The 19840-nt window shown below is 40.8% G+C and overlaps 1 protein-coding gene across 1 annotated transcript in view; it reads left to right on the top strand.

Moving 5' to 3' along the window:
• Positions 1-237: 237 nt before the first annotated feature.
• Positions 238-19840, top strand: part of LOC138964050 (ATP-binding cassette sub-family C member 3-like) — a 52453-nt gene continuing 32850 nt past the window's right edge. Inside the window, exons 1-12 of the mRNA XM_070335930.1 lie at positions 238-1022; positions 4614-4790; positions 5394-5522; positions 7265-7387; positions 8442-8564; positions 8982-9043; positions 12497-12631; positions 13115-13525; positions 14966-15143; positions 15678-15867; positions 17119-17252; positions 19181-19318. Coding sequence (XP_070192031.1) covers positions 954-1022; positions 4614-4790; positions 5394-5522; positions 7265-7387; positions 8442-8564; positions 8982-9043; positions 12497-12631; positions 13115-13525; positions 14966-15143; positions 15678-15867; positions 17119-17252; positions 19181-19318 — 1869 coding nt within the window. The 5' untranslated portion in view covers positions 238-953. The remainder of the gene's footprint in view (positions 1023-4613; positions 4791-5393; positions 5523-7264; positions 7388-8441; positions 8565-8981; positions 9044-12496; positions 12632-13114; positions 13526-14965; positions 15144-15677; positions 15868-17118; positions 17253-19180; positions 19319-19840) is intronic.

Raw genomic sequence — 19840 nt, 5'->3', positions numbered from 1 at the left:
TTTTTCAGTCTTTGGCGTCACCTTTTCTACCACTGTCAAAAATGTCAGCAGTTCTGCCAAAAAGACGGCGAAGTTTTTGGAAATTTGAAATGCCTTTCGACAGTAAACGTTCCACCGCGGACTGCCAACACCATACGACATCCCTGTACTAATAGTAGTGTAAGACAGAAGAATGATAAATTCATGCACCTATTGAACAAACAGATTTCGAGCTGCTCAGCCTAACGCTGTTATTGTTCATTGTCTCACTGCTTGCTTCACTGTGGTGCAAGATGAAATAGTGGGAAAGCCCACTGGAGATAAAACTGCTTTTGACGAAAACACGCACGTAGATAACCTACTTTTACTGTGACGCAACGGTACGGAAACAAGTGTGAAGAAAAAACGACATCCCTTCTTCTCTGACTCAGACGTGTGTGTACAAAGCGTACAAAGAGACACATGTTGTGTACGGTGTCATCGGGAGCGATGTGTCAAGTCAGGGACCTATAATATAGGTCTATGGTCAAGTCAACCATTGTGCTTGCTATCTAGTCTATGTTTAGGTATTATACCACACTACAGCGAACATGTGCTGAGGCATCTCTCGTCAAATAACATTTGGTGAAGAAAAAGCGAAATCTGTTCTCCCTTGAAACATCAGTATTGGAAGCGGTGTGTCCATATAAATTATTTTGCTAACTGTTTAGTCTAATTTGTGGCCGCTACACAGCACGGCAGTGGCCATGCACTGAGACATCTCCTGCCAAAGCCACCACATCTAGAGACGTATGTGCTAGTCGGAATTGCGAGCGGTATAATTTCCTAAAAACAAAAATAACGGAGGGATAACAGTGAGACGAGAAAACCTCCTTACACAACAGTGACAGTGGAGATATACTGTACCGAGACAACCTTAGTTTGTGCGTAGAAAAAAAGCGAACATTGAGAGGTCCGTGACAGAACTGTGATCAATGACAAGCAACAGTTCGTCTGTGTTCTCTCTTCATCCAGTCTTTGAATCCGTCTTCGGCATAATACAGGTGAGTAGTATTCTGGAAACATGCTATTTCAGGGCCGGACTAGGCAAAGAGGAGGGGGGGGGTTGCCAGTGGTGGCCCAGGGGGATGTCCCCCCTGGCGGCAGGGGCGGATCAGTTCATTTTATGGGTGTTTTTTTTCAAAAGTATATTGTGAAGATATGGGTGTGAAGGCGCGAAACGCCGAGCCGACGGCGCAAAGCGCCTAGCTTGCTAGGGGGGTCCGGGGGCATGCCCCCCCGGAAAATTTTGAAAAAAAGGATGCAAAATGGTGCAATCTGGTGCATTCTGAGGATGATCATTACCAGTTTCAGGCAGCAGATTTTGTCACTGATTAATACCCCAAAAATTGAAACTCAATGTAAAATAAAGAAATGCATGCCTCATTCAATATTTTTATTTTTTGGCTGGGGGGGGGGGGGGTATTGAAACCCTAGAACCCCCCCCCCTCGTTGTGGGGGTCAGGGGGCGAAGCCCCCTGAAGCGGATGGGTAGGTCATATTCTGAGATAGGAAAATGGTCGCTCCTTGCATGAAACGGCATAAAATAAGCAATAATAAAAAAAAAATTAAATAAGTAAGGTACATGTTTAGGCTAGGGGGGGGGGGGGGGGGTGGGTTGCGCAACCCCCATAACCCCCCCGGTAGTCCGGCCCTGTATTTCTTTCCTTGCTTCTGTTGTATGTTTTGCTCTTGAAGTCAGTATTCTTTTGCCTTTTCTCTTCATCACACAATTGGAAACCAGCCTTATAACACTTACATATTAGTGTTCATAATCTGTTGTGTCGACAATACGAAATGTCTGGATGCGTTTGTTGGTCAGTTAGCGTGTCAGTGTGTGTGTTTGTGTGTCTGTGTGTGTGTGTATATATATATATATATATATATATATATATATATATAGATGTGTGTGTGTGTGTGTGTGTGCGCGTGTGTATGTGTGTGTGTGTGTGTGTATGTGTGTCAGTGTATGTGTGTGCCAGTGTGTGTGTGTGTGTGTGTGTGTGTGTGTGTGTGTGTGTCAGTATGTGTGTGTGTGTGTGTCGGCAGTGTATGTGTGTGTGTGTGTGTGTCAGTGTATGTGTGTGTGTGTCAGTGTATATGTGTGTGTGTGTCTGTGTGTGTGTGTAAGTGTGTGTCATGTGTGTGTGTGTGTGTGTATGTGTGTGTGTATATGTGTGTGTGTGTGTGTGTGTGTATGTGTGTGTGTCAGTGTGTGTGTGTGTGTGTGTGTTGGTGTGGGTGTCTGTGTTTTAATGTTACCCCCCCATACACACACACACACACACACACACACACACACACACACACACACGCGCACGCATTATCTAATTTTCAAACGTTAAATCTATATCAGAGTGTAAAGTATACAACCACCTCAGTGTACCTTGTAGAAAGCAACATTTGCCGAACGTGATTATTAATCTGTTAATCAGTCCAACATGAACGGTCGCAAAGGCAACAGCTGGGGAACAATTGATAATAATCGGAAAAACCCCGTTGTTTATTATCTGTTTTCTTAAATGATTCCCGTTCTTATATGAATAGTATTCTTTGATCGCACGGTATGAAGATCGCAGTTTGTGGTTATTAAACGGCAGTGTTCATTTCCCAGTGTTTAATATAATGAAACCTTATGACCTGACTAAATAACGGACGTGTAAACAATATATCCATTTAATGCTGAATGCAATCTTCGACAACCATCTGCAAATTACAAATCCGGTTGTTCGAAAATGCGGTGAGTTGTTTTACAGAGATTCGGTCCAGTGAATTGGACATGTCACGCGAGCGAGATTTAAATTGTCAAGGAGTCATTTCAAGGAGTCATTTCAACAATAGAAGTTTGATTAAATTAATAACTTACTTTTAAAGAGCAAGAGTACCATTTCTTAATTGTTTGTCCAACGTTCATTTCATTAAAACATTTCCAATACATCCCTTGTGCAACATACAAACCAAAAGATGCGACATTGACTTAATTCTAGATTTGTTTCTTTGCTTTCAAAAAGTAGGTTGTTTTTGTCTCAAATGTTTGCATCAATAATTAACTTGAATACCTTTTCATATATAATCTTCATTTCATAATCAGAAATACAAATGCATATCACACACTAAACCCCCAGCCCTGTAGATTGACACTGTTTGGTTCCTGCAAACCCGTCTTCATCCAGAGTTTCATTGTTGTTTGTAACATTTCTTCTTGCTCCTCTTCAACCAAGTGTGTGCCCAATGTTTGCTTACGGTCACTATAATTATGTTCGTCGCTCGTTGTATCCTTGCGTTGTTAATGTTAGGCAACACTATAAAATGATCGCCTGCACATACACAAAGAGGCACACATACAGACACACACACGAACGCATGCACATAGGCATGCACACACGTACGGACGCACGCACGCAAGCGTGCGCTCGCACGAAGCCAGCCAGCCAAACAGACAGACAGATTTAAAACAATGTACATACACTTTTTCAAAGACAGACAAGTACGTGTACTTGCAGACAAACATAATATACAATTCACAAACCTGCTTGTCGTCCTCACCACATGTAGAAGCAGTAAAAATCAGCTTTCTTGTGAGCATTCCCCCAAACCGGCCTTGCCTTTATTAGTTTTTCTCCTTTATAATTAAAGCAACATCACATGATCCGCTCGATTTGCGCCTGCGTTTATCTGTGCAGTGGACCATCCTGCTGGCACCTCACCACCGCCGCATTTAAGAACTTCCGCTTCCAGGACTCTTCTTTTGCAGATTTCTGTTATCCGATTAGTGTGCTATTTTTTTTAGATGACCCTCCCTTTCAAAGGCCACGGGCACTCTTAGGAACCCTCTTTTTTCTATATTAATACATGCACTCACTAATCAGTTAAAGCGAATTCAAGCCTTTTCCTACCTTGTTTTCATGAGGTGTGATTTAATGTTTAACTAAGCGAAAAATAATCAATAATCATATTTGGCTAAATAGTTGTACCTTTGTTGTTTTCTGAGCACTAAGATCATATAGCCCTAGCTAGTTTATGCGTCTGTGTCAGCAGTTTGTGCCACCATCTATTTCATTCAATATTGATAATGATGTTTTTAATATATTTGTTAAAGACCTATTACACTTGATTGTTTTTGTGTGTGTTAAGTTCCAATATCTTTGTGGAAAAGACCTTGCATTTTTGGTATACCTGGTTATTCGACTAAACAAAATGATATAGAACGATGATTTATTGCTATCACTTAACCAAGATGGGTTGCTATTTTTGTTTTTACTTGCATGTACACGCTGTGTGACGTACTTTAGTACCACATCTTCAAGTTATTAACAATACAGTCTTGATCATAACATGTTCTGAGAAGTAACACATTAATAAATCTAATGAGCAAATCATCTGAGCATTACCGTGAAAGTCTATTCGCTTTTGTGCAATCATCCTCATCATCGTCGTCATCCTCATCATCGTCATCATCATCATCCTCATCATCATCATCATCATCATCATCATCATCATCGTCGTCGTCGTCGTCGTCGTCGTCGTGTTTTCACTCATCGTCGTCTTCGTCGTGGTGTTTGTAATATCATCATTATTATTGCTGTATTCAACAGAGTGGTAATACAACATGGAACAGTTCCTGGCTACAGTTGACAGACTCTCTCCGAGGACACGAAGTGATGGCCGGACACTGTGCACTGCTGTTGATGACGTCCCCGCTCTACGCGTATTTTCTGCTGGGGTCACATGACAAACCTTTGCCCGAGGGCAGACTTTACAAATGCAAAATGGTAATTGAGCAGAGACAATTTCTAGACTCGATGAATAAAGTTGAAGATTTGAGTTAGGCATACCCAGGGATCGTTCAGGAATGAAGTGTCTGCTCGATATGTTGCGTTCTTCTTTGGAAAACATGCACATTGAAACTCATTAGCAAATGTCGCCTGCCTTCACTGATCAGTGCAACGTTACTATATATAGCTCAGCTGACCTCCATTTCAAGGTAAAGAACTGTTATATATCTCATACAAAGCCCGATAGAGTTACTTTCGAAAGTTGTCTATTTGACTAATCATGATGATTATTGGGCGGGGATATAGCTCAGTTGGTAGCGCGCTGGATTTGTATTCAGTTGGCCGCTGTCAGCGCGAGTTCGATCCCAGGTTCGGCGGAAATTTATTTCACAGAGTCAACTTTGTGTGCAGACTCTCTTCGGTGTCCGAACCACCATACCCGTGTGACTTGGAATAAGGCCGTGAAAGGTAAATATGCGCCGACATGGCTGCAATCTACTGGCCTTATAAAATTTCATCTCACACGGCATCACTGCAGAGCGCCTAGAACTGTACCCACGGAATATGCGCGATATAAGACTCATTGATTGATTTCTTCAGGTGTGTTGTATGCTGCTTGCTCTCATGCCCATACCTGAAGTGGTGTTCCATGTCGGGTATCTTCAATCCATTGTCCATGTTTTGGATCAGCCCGTCCTTGTCTCTTCAGCTTCCACCCTGCTCACTGCGGTACGTACACAATGGACTGTGACGTGAAAGACAAGTATCCTTAGCGGATTATGACTTTATTCAGTTATTCTGCAGACAAACAGAAATGCTTCAGAAAAACTGTTTGTTTCTGCAGCATTTCTGCATAATGTCATCTTTCGCGAGAGCAACGTTTTTTTCTGCAGTAAAACAGTTTTACTGCAGTAAAATTGAAATCAAGAATGCTGCAGTAAAACGGTGATGTTGTTTTACTGGAGAAAAACTGTTTACACTTTTTCTTCAGCATTTTGGCATTATTCAGTTATTCTGCAGAAAAACAGAAATGCTGGAGAAAAACTGCCTTTTCTGCAGCATTTCTGCATAATGTCATCTTTCGCCGAAGCAACGGGTTTTTCTGGAGCAAAACATTTTACTGCAGTAAAATTGAAATCAAGAATGCTACAGTAAAACGGTGCTGTTGTTTTACTGGAGAAAAGCTGTTTACACTTTTTCTGCAGCATTTTGTACTGGCTCATTATAATGTTGGAGCACGCGAGCCCCCCTCTGTCGAGAGATGGACTCATCCAGAATTACCAATAGTTGTGCGTGACACGAATGTATTTTGTCTGTCTGACTTCCTTTCCGCCGGAAGTTCAAAGTTTCAAATTAAACAATGGCAACATTGTCACATTTTCCCAGACGAACGCAGTAGTCCACTTCGTGTTCGATTTGCTTCAGAAATTGTTCACGTTCGGCCGCCATTGTGAAGTTGAATATAATGCCCTTATGCTACACGCCTTCTGATTGGTACACTGCGGAACAAACTATTATACTATCCCAGAGGGCGACGAATACAAACGCTACTTTACAAGGTCGTTCGTTTTTCTCCAGAAAAACTGTCACAGACTATTCTGAAGAAAAAGTTAATCGCAATAATGCTGCAAAAAACCAAGTAAACATTATGCTTCAGAAAAACTGTTTTACTGCAGTAAGAAAACGTTGCTTCGGCGAAAGATGACATTATGCAGAAATGCTGCAGAAAAGACAGTTTTTCTCCAGCATTTCGGTTTTTCTCCAGAATAACTGAATAATGTCATAATCCGCCAAGAGCCAGTACAAAATGCTGCAGAAAAAATGTAAACAGGTTTTCTGCAGTAAAACAACAGCACCGTTTTACTGCAGCATATTCTTGATTTCAAATTTACTGCAGTAAAATGTTTTGCTGCAGAAAAAAACGCTGCTTAGGCGAAAGATGACATTATGCAGAAATGCTGCAGAAAAGAACGGTTTTTCTCCAGCATTTGTCTTTTCTGCAGAATAACTGAATAAAGTCATAATCCGCAAAGGATAGACAAGACAATGTACAGCCAAAGCACCTTGAAGTTATTTATTTAATCATGTATCTATTTATTGAGCTATTATTTTGTTTATTTGTTTGTTGATACATGATTTAATGAATTTGCTAGTACAGTTAGATACCAATTCAGGCATTCCGTTTGTAAGTTAACGTCTTATTTTTGTAAGCAACTTTGTAATATATTTTTTAGACAACTTCTTGGAGATTCAACGATAAACTGTACACTTCCGCTTTACTAAGAAACGAAGTAGAGTGTTCTTTGATGAACCATACACAAAATCCATTTTACACAGATAAATGAACATACATGTGCATACGCTGAAATACTCATAAAATAGGTAGTGGTTGATTCCCAAATACTAAATAAGAATGGTACACATGGATAATTGAATAAAATAATGTCTAAAACCAAGTGCTAATACAACAGGTGGTCAGTTCCCAACTGACGAGACTGGCCCAGCAGAGAGGAATGAGATGGTCAGCAGTGTTGTGTCTCCTCTGGCTCTCCTTGATCCTCACCCACACTCTGGCCTTCTTGACCAGCACACAGGTGAGCACGTTTTTCTTTTCACCAAGTGAGTTGCCTGCATAGACACCTTCGTTTCTGGGGTTGGCAAAACAAAATACAAATACATTTGAGAGCACAAGACAAGACTGAGGAGATATCCAGGTGAAAACATCGAATGTTTTGAACAGAAGCCACAACAGAACAGAACATTTCACATGTTATTTATATAATTTATTCTGCTAACGTGTGCTTTTTTCTGCATGTCTATGTTGTACAACAAAGGCATAATCAATTAATGAGTCTTATATCGCGCATATTCCGTGGGTACAGTTCTAGGCGCTCTGCAGTGATGCCGTGTGAGATGAAATTTTATACGGCCAGTAGATTGCAGCCATTTCGGCGCATATTTACCTTTCACGGCCTATTATGCCAAGTCACACGGGTGACAATTATTAACTGTGCCTAAGCAATTTTGCCAGGAAAGACCCTTTTGTCAATCGTGGGATCTTTAACGTGCACACCCAATGTAGTGTACACGGGGGGAGGTTTCTACACCGAAGAGAGTCTGCACACAAAGTTGACTCTGTGAAATAAATTTCCGCCGAACCTGGGATCGAACTCACGCTGACAGCGGCCAACTGAATACAAATCCAGCGCGCTACCAACTGAGCTATATCCCCGCCCCAATAATAAAGCATTCAACGATACAGGAAGACAAGACGAGACGAAAAGAAAAGACGAGATACACGCGGGAAAAATCAAGACTAATTAAGACACATAATTATAATCTGATTCAATGAGGCTTTCGAGGGTCACACTGTCTGGGCCGACTTGTGTGTTTTTGTGTGTTTTTGTTGGTCATAACCATTTTTGTCGTCTGCATGGTGCACATGTTGTAGATACAGAAACTAAACAAACGAAACAGTGATATATTTGAAGCAGTCAGGGCTGACTTGAATGAAGCGGTAGCAAGTTATCAATTATGTCGTCCGTGATCTTTACTATTCTTGACTAACATTTTGACGACACACAAAAGAATGAAGCGACCAAAAAATATGATTGGTAGCAAATGCTTGTATGTTTTACTCGTTTTCAGGAGTCCGATACTGGTCAGTTTCCAACTTGGCTGTTCTACCTGAAATCGTCTGTCATCACCTGTCTGTTGGTTCTGTATGGTTTTTCAGAACGAGAAGAACAATATTTCCCGCCAGGTGTCAGGGTAAGCAACCACAGATTATGGACAATCCACACATAGACAGACAGACACTAGTACACGAACGCACGCACGCACAAACGCAGGTATGAAAGCAAATTAGCACTTAAACCGACATCTCTACCATCGTTACAACAAAAACTTGTGTTATATATGATATATGATTAACATACAACAAACGATTCTACGCAGCATTACTTTCAAAACAAATGCACGGTTGACCATATTGAAAACATTTGTAAAAATGAGTGTTCCCGTTTAATGGACAGAAACAAGGCAATATACTGTTACAGTATACCCCAACCATGGTTCTTTTCTTGGGTTTGAGTTGCAGCTGGGAATCTGGGTAAGAATAATAATTCTTCCAAATATTTCAAATGGTCTTTCAAATTATTTTGAATTATTTTGAAATTGTGATTGCAGAAACCTTGTCCAGAGCCAACGGCGTCCTGGTGGTCAAGACTGACCTTCTCCTGGACAAAAGAGTAAGTCAGCGTATTCTTGAGACATATGTTGAGCTCACGGCGTATACTTTTTGTATCACCCCATTGAGTGAGGATCGGCAGTACACGCAGTACAGTCGTACAGAACGTGATCACGCTTTCAACATTTTGTAAACTCAAAGACAGAGTCGAACCTGCCCCGGTGACCACCTCTTGATAACGTCTACCCGCCCAATACGACCACCCCTGACTAGGTTCTTTCCAGTGAGGGCCCCAAAGGGGGGGTATCATCACGATCACGGGAAGGGACATTTTAGCTTTCACGATCACAGTTACCTTGATTTTTGTTTTCACGATCACAAACACCTTGACGAATAGAGGATCATAGAGTGATACAGCTGTGAAAAATGTACGTTGAAAATAAAATGCTTTGCAATAATGCCCATCACGATCACGAAAACAAATGACGATCACGATCACGAGACTTGATTTTTTTGGTCATCACGGATCACGGGCAAAGTCCCACCACGATCACAGAAATGGACATTTCGGCAATCACGGTCACAGAAAGGTCAAAAAACGCCAATCACGATCACGATTTTAAACCCTTTGGGGCCCTCTCCAGTGTGAATCACCTTTTTATGACGACCACCTGTCTAGATATGGACCGCTTCTGGTCGGTCCCTTGGCTGGTCGTTATAGACACTTTCCACTGTACCTTTCTTCTTGTGTAAACCATCTTGTAAAGCACTACACTACACATTCCATCAGTGCAAGCTTTTACATGGCATAAGAACGTCCTTCAACTAAAACACATACTAAACAGCAACAGCCTGGCTGCGTACTGTTCTGAGTGGGAACGTTGCGTCCAAAACGTTTTGTAACTGATACCTATGTCAATCTGCCAAATTACTTAAGAAAAAAGTTCCCAATCAACACTGGTAGCAGCTGGGCTGTACGTGTTTGGTATGTGTATAAGTGGAAGGATGCTCTCATCCCATGTAAAAGCCTGACATTACCTGCTATTCCGACTTGGTCGTGTGACAGACGTTTTCTTCCACGCGAGATTCGATTATGTTCATTGTTTAACGAAGCCGTCAGGCTGAGTTAGACATGAGCTAATCGAGTTTGGAAGAAAACTCTGTCACACGACCAAGTCGAAATAGCATTTATGTCTCACAGCTTCAACAGAGGAGAGAACAAACACGTTTTGTGTACTCAAGCTTGACAAACCTAAACACAGGAGCAGCCATTGTGGAGAGATCTACTTTTTGACGGAAGTGACCGAACAACTGTGAATGACGTCTCGGAATATGTGAATGACGTCACAGTCATCGTCACAGTCTGTATCTTTTGAAGCATCGCATTCTTCATGACGTCTTTCTGTGTCTGCATCCGCGAAATGTTTGTTCATTCCGGAATCTTTGTCATCTATGTTCAGAACTCTGTCCTTATAGTGTCAGACTAACAGGCCTCCTGAGGGAGCCACTTTCCAAGGGAAGCTAAATTCGCGTATGGAAACAGTACTGTCGTCTGGGATGCTGTTTTCAGTATTCTGAGAGTTGAAAAATTTGTAAAGAGAAAAAACGATAACAACAGGAGAAATGAAAGTCGTGTGTGCATTTTTTGGCTTTTGGAAGGACGATTTTGAGTTTGAATCCGTTCTTGCCATGCTCCTAAAGCGTGTAACATATAATCTTGCACACGTTTGCTTTTGTAGTGGCAAAGAAGGAAAGCGTGTGACATATAATTATGTTGTCGTGCACATGATTGCTTTAATACTGATTCATATGTAAGTTTTTAGATGACCAGCGTGCCTTTAAGACGTTTATTTGTTTATTTGATTCTTTGATTTGTAAAATAGAGGTGAGCCTTTTATGTCCCAGATTAGAAAGCGCTTGCTGGTTTCGAATGACAAGTTGAGTCTTTACTGTTATTAATATGAAAATATATGCATGCAAGTCCGAGAGGTTTAGATGATGCGTCACCATCGCGTCTTAGCTGGAATTAATGGGTCAGCCTACAAAGGAGGTCAGAGACAGCAGAAGGACATTTTGTTTCCGTCCTATCGCTTCAACTTGTGATGCCCTGTATTCGCGGTGTGTGTATTGACAATGGAAACTGTTGTTTCTTGATTCATTAATTTGTCTTAAACCTTGGACAGTCTTGGCCTATTCCTGTTTACAGCATATCTGTCGCATTTCTACGGTATTCACGCCTCTGAATTGAGCTCCAAGGCAGGAAGAATACATCCCATCAGGAAATAAAAGCGTTCAATGTATCCCGACTGCTAGTCACACTAAGGTGTAACAACGAAGCAGTAGCTCTGTTGTGACACTAAAAACACACCTTTAAAATGTAATCACAATCAGTAGATTGGTTGCTGATTTACATAAAGTATTCGCCGGTATTATATCACTTTAAATAATACAAATAATAATGAGAATACTTATATGGCGCAAATCCTAAAATAGTTCTTAGCGCCTCACAAAAACATACATAAATAAATCACTCTGTACACAATTTCCAAATCAAATAATCATACACTATACTCATACTCGCCTCATTTTCAACGGACATAATGCTAAATCAAATAGTTGTACACATTGAAGAAAACAAATACAATTTACACAGTTTTCAACACACATTTTGTTTGTTTGTTTGTTTGCTTAACGCCCAGCCGACCACGAAGGGCCATATCAGGGCGGTGCTGCTTTGACATATAACGTGCGCCACACACAAGACAGAAGTCGCAGCACAGGCTTCATGTCTCACCCAGTCACATTATTCTGACACCGGACCAACCAGTCCTAGCACTAACCCCATAATGCCAGACACCAGGCGGAGCAGCCATTAGATTGCCAATTTTAAAGTCTTAGGTATGACCCGGCCGGGGTTCGAACCCACGACCTCCCGATCACGGGGCGGACGCCTTACCACTAGGCCAACCGTGCCGGTTTCAACACACATACGTACATGAATGTCAAAATACATAGCATATTTAAAGACACATTCAGCATATTTAAAGACACATTCTTTCCCGTGAAAACAGTTCGACTCGCCATCCCATATCTAGCCTGGGATAAAAAAACACACACACACACATCCCACTTGGACACATACCTTAAATCAAACTCGTGACTATTTTTAGTGCAGCGTGAGAATGTTGTGTGTGGGTTAACTTAACAGAGTGCTACTTGCTTCCGTTAAGATATTGATTCATAAAACAAATTCGCAATCTGCACACAAAGCATTCAGCCTTTTGAATGTGGGGATGTGTCGAAGTGGAGGGATGGTCTTATCCTATGCAACATCCTGTTCAGATGTGAGATGATTGGTCGAATTGTTTACACGGTAAGGAATGTGTCTTTAACATCGGTAAAATACCAGAAATTTCCGGTTAACATCGGTAAAATATCGAACATTTCCAGTTGACGCGAACACTGCTGTAGATATCTCTTTGATGATGGTGGTTGCACGAAATTTTTGTTTCAGACTACTGGACAAGGCGTACAGTGGCAAACTCACAGAGAAGGACATTTTTCTTCTACTGCCTTCAGACAGCTCCAGCAATGTCGTACCCAGATTCACACGAGCATGGGCACGAGAAGTGACCAAGTCCAAATTCAGGTATTGCATCTTAAACGCGAGGCTTAACGGAAAATACTATGATAGTTATCAGGTGGACATTTAGTATTCAGTGACAAAATTAATTGCGAAGAATGAAAAAGCAAAAAAGGTAAGTTTATGAAATGTCTAACTAGGAGAAAAGCACACAAAAAGAAAGAAAGAAAAAAACAGAAAAACAAACACACAACAATGTACAACAATAGTTTGATGAAACACTAACTGCGAAGAGCCAAAATGTTAGAATCAGAAATGAGGTGGTAAAAGTTTCTACGCGGATCCGGGTCACAAGTAAGAAACATTTTAGGAAGAATTATACTGCGTTTCTTGTTCACTTTTCGGTTTCTTTTCTATCGAGAATTCATTGATTTTCTTAAATCAGCAATAATGATTTTGAAAAACATTTATCTTTTTCTATCTTTCTTTCTTGCATTGAAGGAAATGCTCGCCATCAATACGAACTTTTATCTTTATTCCCTGCAACAGAAACCAGGCACAGATCCACGATGAAGTACCCGCAGCTACAGAAGCCGAGACGCTGCCAGAAATACCCTCACCCAGCCCTTGGGAACAAGCCGAGACAAAACCACGCAGACGAACCAGGAGCGAAGGGAGAGCAAAACACAAAATCCTTTACGAAAGAAGTCAGAGTGCTATCCACCCCAGGACAGAATCCCACAAAATTCTCGGTTCAGATCATAGCCCTGTGGAGAAAGCCTACTCTCGAAGTGTAGGACAAAAGGACACAAAGGAAAGCCGGGCGAAGACTGGCCAGAAGAGAAGCAGGCCGTCGCTGTTAGTTGTCCTGGTCAGAACGTTTGGAGTGGACTTTGCCATCGGGCAGCTGTACAGACTCACAAACGTTGCACTGCACATGACCGACCCTCTCATATTCGGGTAAGTTATGTGTGTTTTTGTGTGTGTGTGTGTGTGTGATTGATTTACTAGTGAATGAGAAGTCGATACCTCAACATCATATAACAGTGTTTTCGTTAAAATGAGAGTGTTCTCTCACAAGCCATTACTGCTGTCATTAAACCATTTACTTAAACGGAATAATGCTTTAATGACGATAGTTGGTCCAGACAAGTTAGCAAGTTTCATCAGGCGCACAAACGGCTCTAACAAGTTTTATCAGGCGCACAAACGGCTCTAACAAGTTTTATCAGGCGCACAAACGGCTCTAGCAAGTTTTATCAGGCGCACAAACGGCTCTAACAAGTTTCATCAGGCGCACAAACGGCTCTAACAAGTTTCATCAGGCGCACAAACGGCTCTAACAAGTTTTATCAGGCGCACAAACGGCTCTAACAAGTTTTATCAGGCGCACAAACGGCTCTTTTACATGTTCTCAAGAGCAAACTTTAGCAGCAGCATGTCGGTCGATATTAGGTGAAAACAATAAATAAATGACCATTTTTATATTTAGTCAAGTTTTGACTAAATATTTTAACATCGAGGGGGAATCGAAACGAGGGTCGTGGTGTATGTGCGTGTGTGTGTGTGTGTGTGTGTCTGTCTGTGTGTGTGTGTGTGTGTAGAGCGATTCAGACTAAACTACTGGACCGATCTTTATGAAATTTGACATGAGAGTTCCTGGGTATGAAATCCCCGAACGTTTTTTTCATTTTTTTGATAAATGTCTTTGATGACGTCATATCCGGCTTTTCGTGAAAGTTGAGGCGGCACTGTCACGCCCTCATTTTTCAACCAAATTGGTTGAAATTTTGGTCAAGTAATCTTCGACGAAGCCCGGACTACGGTATTGCATTTCAGCTTGGTGGTTTAAAAATTAATTAATGACTTTGGTCATTAAAAATCTGAAAATTGTAAAAAAAAAAATAAAACTTTATAAAACGATCCAAATTTACGTTCATCTTATTCTCCATCATTTTCTGATTCCAAAAACATATAAATATGTTATATTTGGATTAAAAACAAGCTCTGAAAATTAAATATATAAAAATTATTATCAAAATTAAATTTTCCAAATCAATTTAAAAACACTTTCATCTTATTCCTTGTCGGTTCCTGATTCCAAATACATATAGATATGATATGTTTGGATTATAAACACGCTCAGAAAGTTAAAACAAAGAGAGGTACAGAAAAGCGTGCTATCCTTCTTAGCGCAACTACTACCCCGCTCTTCTTGTCAATTTCACTGCCTTTGCCATGAGCGGTGGACTGACGATGCTACGAGTATACGGTCTTGCTGAAAAATGGCATTGCGTTCAGTTTCATTCTGTGAGTTCGACAGCTACTTGACTAAATATTGTATTTTCGCCTTACGCGACTTGTTAATCAGTTATATCCACAACATTACACGTTTTGCAGGTATCTATTGGACTTTATGGAAGACTCATCAGCCCCCTCACGGAAAGGTTATGCCATCTGTGCGCTAATGGTGATATCAAAGATGGCGCAAAGCTTCATGAACTCCAGAACACATTTTGTCAATCATTCCTTCGCTCTGCGCATCAAGAGTGCCGTCATCAACAGCATATATAATAAGGTACATTTTTTTTATTTTCAACACACTTGGTCATACAGAGATCAACATACAAATGTGATCTTTGCATTCCACGAATACAAGTGTTAGAGGTTTGATACGAACAGCTAGCACGCAAGCAGGCTACACAATAGAACTCTCACCAGGTGTTAACATAATCATTGCAAGTTATATGTTAAGCAATAATAAAACCTCCATTAAAGACCATAGAAAGATATAAAATATAGGTAAATATACATCCGTATTAAGTCTGAATACAGGGTTATACGTCAGTGTGTGCCCCTTTCCTTAAGGTTTATACTTGTTCAAGGGAACACCTAAGGAGACAAAGCACATTAGGGCAGGACGTCTTTAAACAGGATATCTATCGTATCCTTTTCATGAAGGCATATACCTGATGATGAGAACATCCAAGAAAGAAATCCTAAAAGCGATGACATTTTCAAACGGGGGGTTCATTGTATTGCTTTGCTGCAGGTACTAACGATGGACACGGAGTCGCGCCAGGAGTCGTTTCATTGTATTCCTTTGCTGCAGGTACTAACGATGGACACGGAGTCGCGCCAGGAGTCGACAGTGGGGCAGGCGGTCAACCTCATCTCTGTGGACGCGTCTGACATCAGGGAGGCCCTGACCAACATGGCGTCAGAGATGTGGACCTCGCCCGCCAAGATCGTGCTGTCCCTGGTCCTGCTCTACAGGCTGCTGGGGCCCTCCATGCTCATCAGTGAGTGCGGTCACCGCGTCTGTCGTTTACTTCACGCGGTCATTTCGTAACAAGTACAAAGCATTGCTTCGTAAAAAAATGAATACTCTGTCATGACAAGCAGTGAAATAAGGTCAATGCACTCAGTTGGTACGTAGTACGTAGTACATTCTTCAAAGGTTCGCTTTTGTGTTTTAACTAGAAACGACACCGAATAAACAAATAAAGATGTCTGTTCTTGCCCTCTCTTCCAAAGCGAAATATCTGACGTCAAACGAGAAGCAAACTCCGAGAAAACGTCGTAATACACATAATGGCGCCATGTACACATTCTATCACGTCTGCTACATGACTCGCAAGAAACTGGCAAAGAATTCCCAGAACAAATTTCGTCTCGGTGACTTCGTGATAATTATCAGCAGCAGAAAATTACACGTAAGGTTATCGCCAGGCCGTTCACGTATCGGTGTCATAGGCCTATAACATTAAAAGGATCAAACAGATGTGTTATTCCTATATTTGTTCTGCGTGTATAGGTTTGTTCGTTGTTTATTTGCCATATGTGTACATGTATGCGTGTTTGTGTTATTGTGTTCACTATTTGTACAGGTATGCGTGTTTGTGTTATTGTGTTCACTATGTGTACAGGTATGCGTGTTTGTGTTATTGTGTTCACTATTTGTACAGGTATGCGTGTTTGTGTTATTGTGTTCACTATTTGTACAGGTATGCGTGTTTGTGTTATTGTGTTCACTATTTGTACAGGTATGCGTGTTTGTGTTATTGTGTTCACTATTTGTACAGGTATGCGTGTTTGTGTTATTGTGTTCACTATGTGTACAGTTATGCGTGTTTGTGTTATTGTGTTCACTATGTGTACAGGTATGCGTGTTTGTGTTATTGTGTTCACTATTTGTACAGGTATCCGTGTTTGTGTTATTGTGTTCACTATGTGTACAGGTATCCGTATTTGTGTTATTGTGTTCACTATGTGTACAGGTATCCGTGTTTGTGTTATTGTGTTCACTATGTGTACAGGTATCCGTGTTTGTGTTATTGTGTTCACTATTTGTACAGGTATCCGTGTTTGTGTTATTGTGTTCACTGTGTGTACAGGTATGCGTGTTTGTGTTATTGTGTTCACTATTTGTACAGGTATGCGTGTTTGTGTTATTGTGTTCACTATTTGTACAGGTATGCGTGTTTGTGTTATTGTGTTCACTATGTGTACAGTTATGCGTGTTTGTGTTATTGTGTTCACTATGTGTACAGGTATGCTGCTGATGGTGATCATGGTGCCCGTCACCGCGGTGGTCACTCGCAGACTGACCACCATGCATCGCGACTCCATGGCCTTCAAGGACAACAGGCTCAAGATGCTGACCGAAGTGGTCAACGGTATCAAGGTAAGCGTATGCATTTATTTTCTCCGACATCGTTCACGCACAAAGTTACACCATAGTTTTCCCAAGCTGTACATCCCATTTGACCTTGTTTGGAAATGGGAAATAATAAACGTTGACCATATAAGTAACATAATTTGCAGTCAAATGAAGTATGTATCGTTTGAACACTCGATTTCCCGTCAAGAGTACATGTTTGTGTGCGTTTAATCTTAACAATATAGGAATTCTAACTACAATGGATCGATGCATACATCTTTTTATATTTAGTCAAGTTTTGACTAAATATTTTAACATCGAGGGGGAATCGAAACGAGGGTCGTGGTGTATGTGCGTGTGTCTGTGTGTCTGTGTGTCTGTGTGTGTGTGTGTGTAGAGCGATTCAGACTAAACTACTGGACCAATCTTTATGAAATTTGACATGAGAGTTCCTGGGTATGAAATCCCCGAACGTTTTTTTCATTTTTTTGATAAATGTCTTTGATGACGTCATATCCGGCTTTTCGTGAAAGTTGAGGCGGCACTGTCACGCCCTCATTTTTCAACCAAATTGGTTGAAATTTTGGTCAAGTAATCTTCGACGAAGCCCGGACTTCGGTATTGCATTTCAGCTTGGTGGCTTAAAAATTAATTAATGACTTTGGTCATTAAAAATCTGAAAATTGTAAAAAAAAATAAAAATTTATAAAACGATCCAAATTTACGTTTATCTTATTCTCCATCATTTGCTGATTCCAAAAACATATAAATATGTTATATTCGGATTAAAAACAAGCTCTGAAAATTAAATATATAAAAATTATTATCAAAATTAAATTGTCCAAATCAATTTAAAAACACTTTCATCTTATTCCTTGTCGGTTCCTGATTCCAAAAACATATAGATATGATATGTTTGGATTAAAAACACGCTCAGAAAGTTAAAACAAAGAGAGGTACAGAAAAGCGTGCTATCCTTCTCAGCGCAACTACTACCCCGCTCTTCTTGTCAATTTCACTGCCTTTGCCATGAGCGGTGGACTGACGATGTTACGAGTATACGGTCTTGTTGAAAAATGGCATTGCGTTCAGTTTCATTATGTGAGTTCGACAGCTACTTGACTAAATATTGTATTTACGCGACTTGTTACATTTATTCAAGTTTTGACTAAATGTTTTAACGTTGACCGGGAATCGAGATGAGGGTCTGGTGTGTGTGTGTGCGTGTGTGTGTGTGTGTGTGTGTGTGTGTGTGTGTGTGTGTGTGTGTGTGTGTGTGAGTGTGTGTGTGTGTGTGTGTGTGTGTGTGTGTGTGTGAGTGTGTGTGTGTGTGTGTGTGTGTGTATGTGTGTGTGTGTGTAGAGCGATTCAGAGAGAACTACTGAACCGATTTTCATGAAACTTCACATGAGAGTTCCTCGGTATGATATCCCCAGACATTTTTTTTAATTTTGTTTTTATCAATGTCTTTGCTGACGTCATATCCGGCTTTTTGTGAAAGTTGAGGTGGCACTGTCACGCTCTCATTTTCCATACAATTTTGTTGAAATATTAGTCAAGTAATCTTCAACGAAGGCCGGACTTTGATATTGCATTTCCGCTTGGACGCTTAAAAATTATTTAACGAGTTTGCTCATTAAAGTTGACATGAAAATTAAATGTTTGCAAACAGATTCAACATTGATTGCATTCATCAAATGCTGAATCTAAAAATATATACAAATGTCATGTTTGCTAAAAAAAAATGTGATCACAATTAACGATCAAAGGTTAATAAGGTACTACGATTAAAACATTTCATTCCGTGAGTTCGACAGCTTGACTAAATGTAGTAATTTCGCCTTACGCGACTTGTTTGTATTTGTGACCAACATGTGACATTTGACACACATCTGTGTAGCATATTATATGTTGTTCAAACAAACAATTTACGTATAATACATGACTTTCAGATCCTGAAGATGTACGCGTGGGAGCCGTCGTTCATCAGCAAGCTGAACGCTGCCCGAGGCAAGGAGCTGGATGTCATGTGGTGGCGATCCTTCTGGGAGACAGCCTTGCACTGCTACCACCAAGTCATGCCTTACATGGTCAACATGCAATGCTTCTTTTAGTCTTAGTTACAACAGCCTTGCATTGCTACCACCAAGTCATGCCTTACATGGTCAACAATGCTTCTTTTTGTCTTAGTTTAAAGGGCTGGGGATCCCGTGCACCCATGGTAAACGATTGAGTGACATGGTCAACAATGCTTCTTTAAGTCTTAGTTACAACAGCCTTGCATTGCTACCAATAAGTCATGCCTTACATGGTAACAATGCTTCTTTTAGTCTTAGTTTAGAGGGCTAGGGGGGAGTCCCGTGCCCCCGTGGAAAACAATTGAGTGACATCTGCTAAGGTTGTCCTTTATTGAGCCCTCAGTAGACCTTTTTCCGAGAATTCAGTGCTTTCTCTTCGTGCAGTCAGCTTCGTGCAGTAAACTTCGCGAAGTGGACCAAGTCTTGTTTATGACAGGCGTTAACGGTTAAGGCTTGCAAGCCATTACATTTTCCTTCTGAAGATCCTAAGCGCACATTCTTGTTTGCCTTCTAATTGATTATCACGTGATCGGT

This window comes from Littorina saxatilis, linkage group LG4, assembly GCF_037325665.1.
Source record: "Littorina saxatilis isolate snail1 linkage group LG4, US_GU_Lsax_2.0, whole genome shotgun sequence".
NCBI lineage: Eukaryota > Metazoa > Mollusca > Gastropoda > Littorinimorpha > Littorinidae > Littorina > Littorina saxatilis.
The sequence above is the reverse complement of the archived record's forward strand: the minus strand, read 5'-3'. Positions and strand labels throughout refer to the sequence as shown.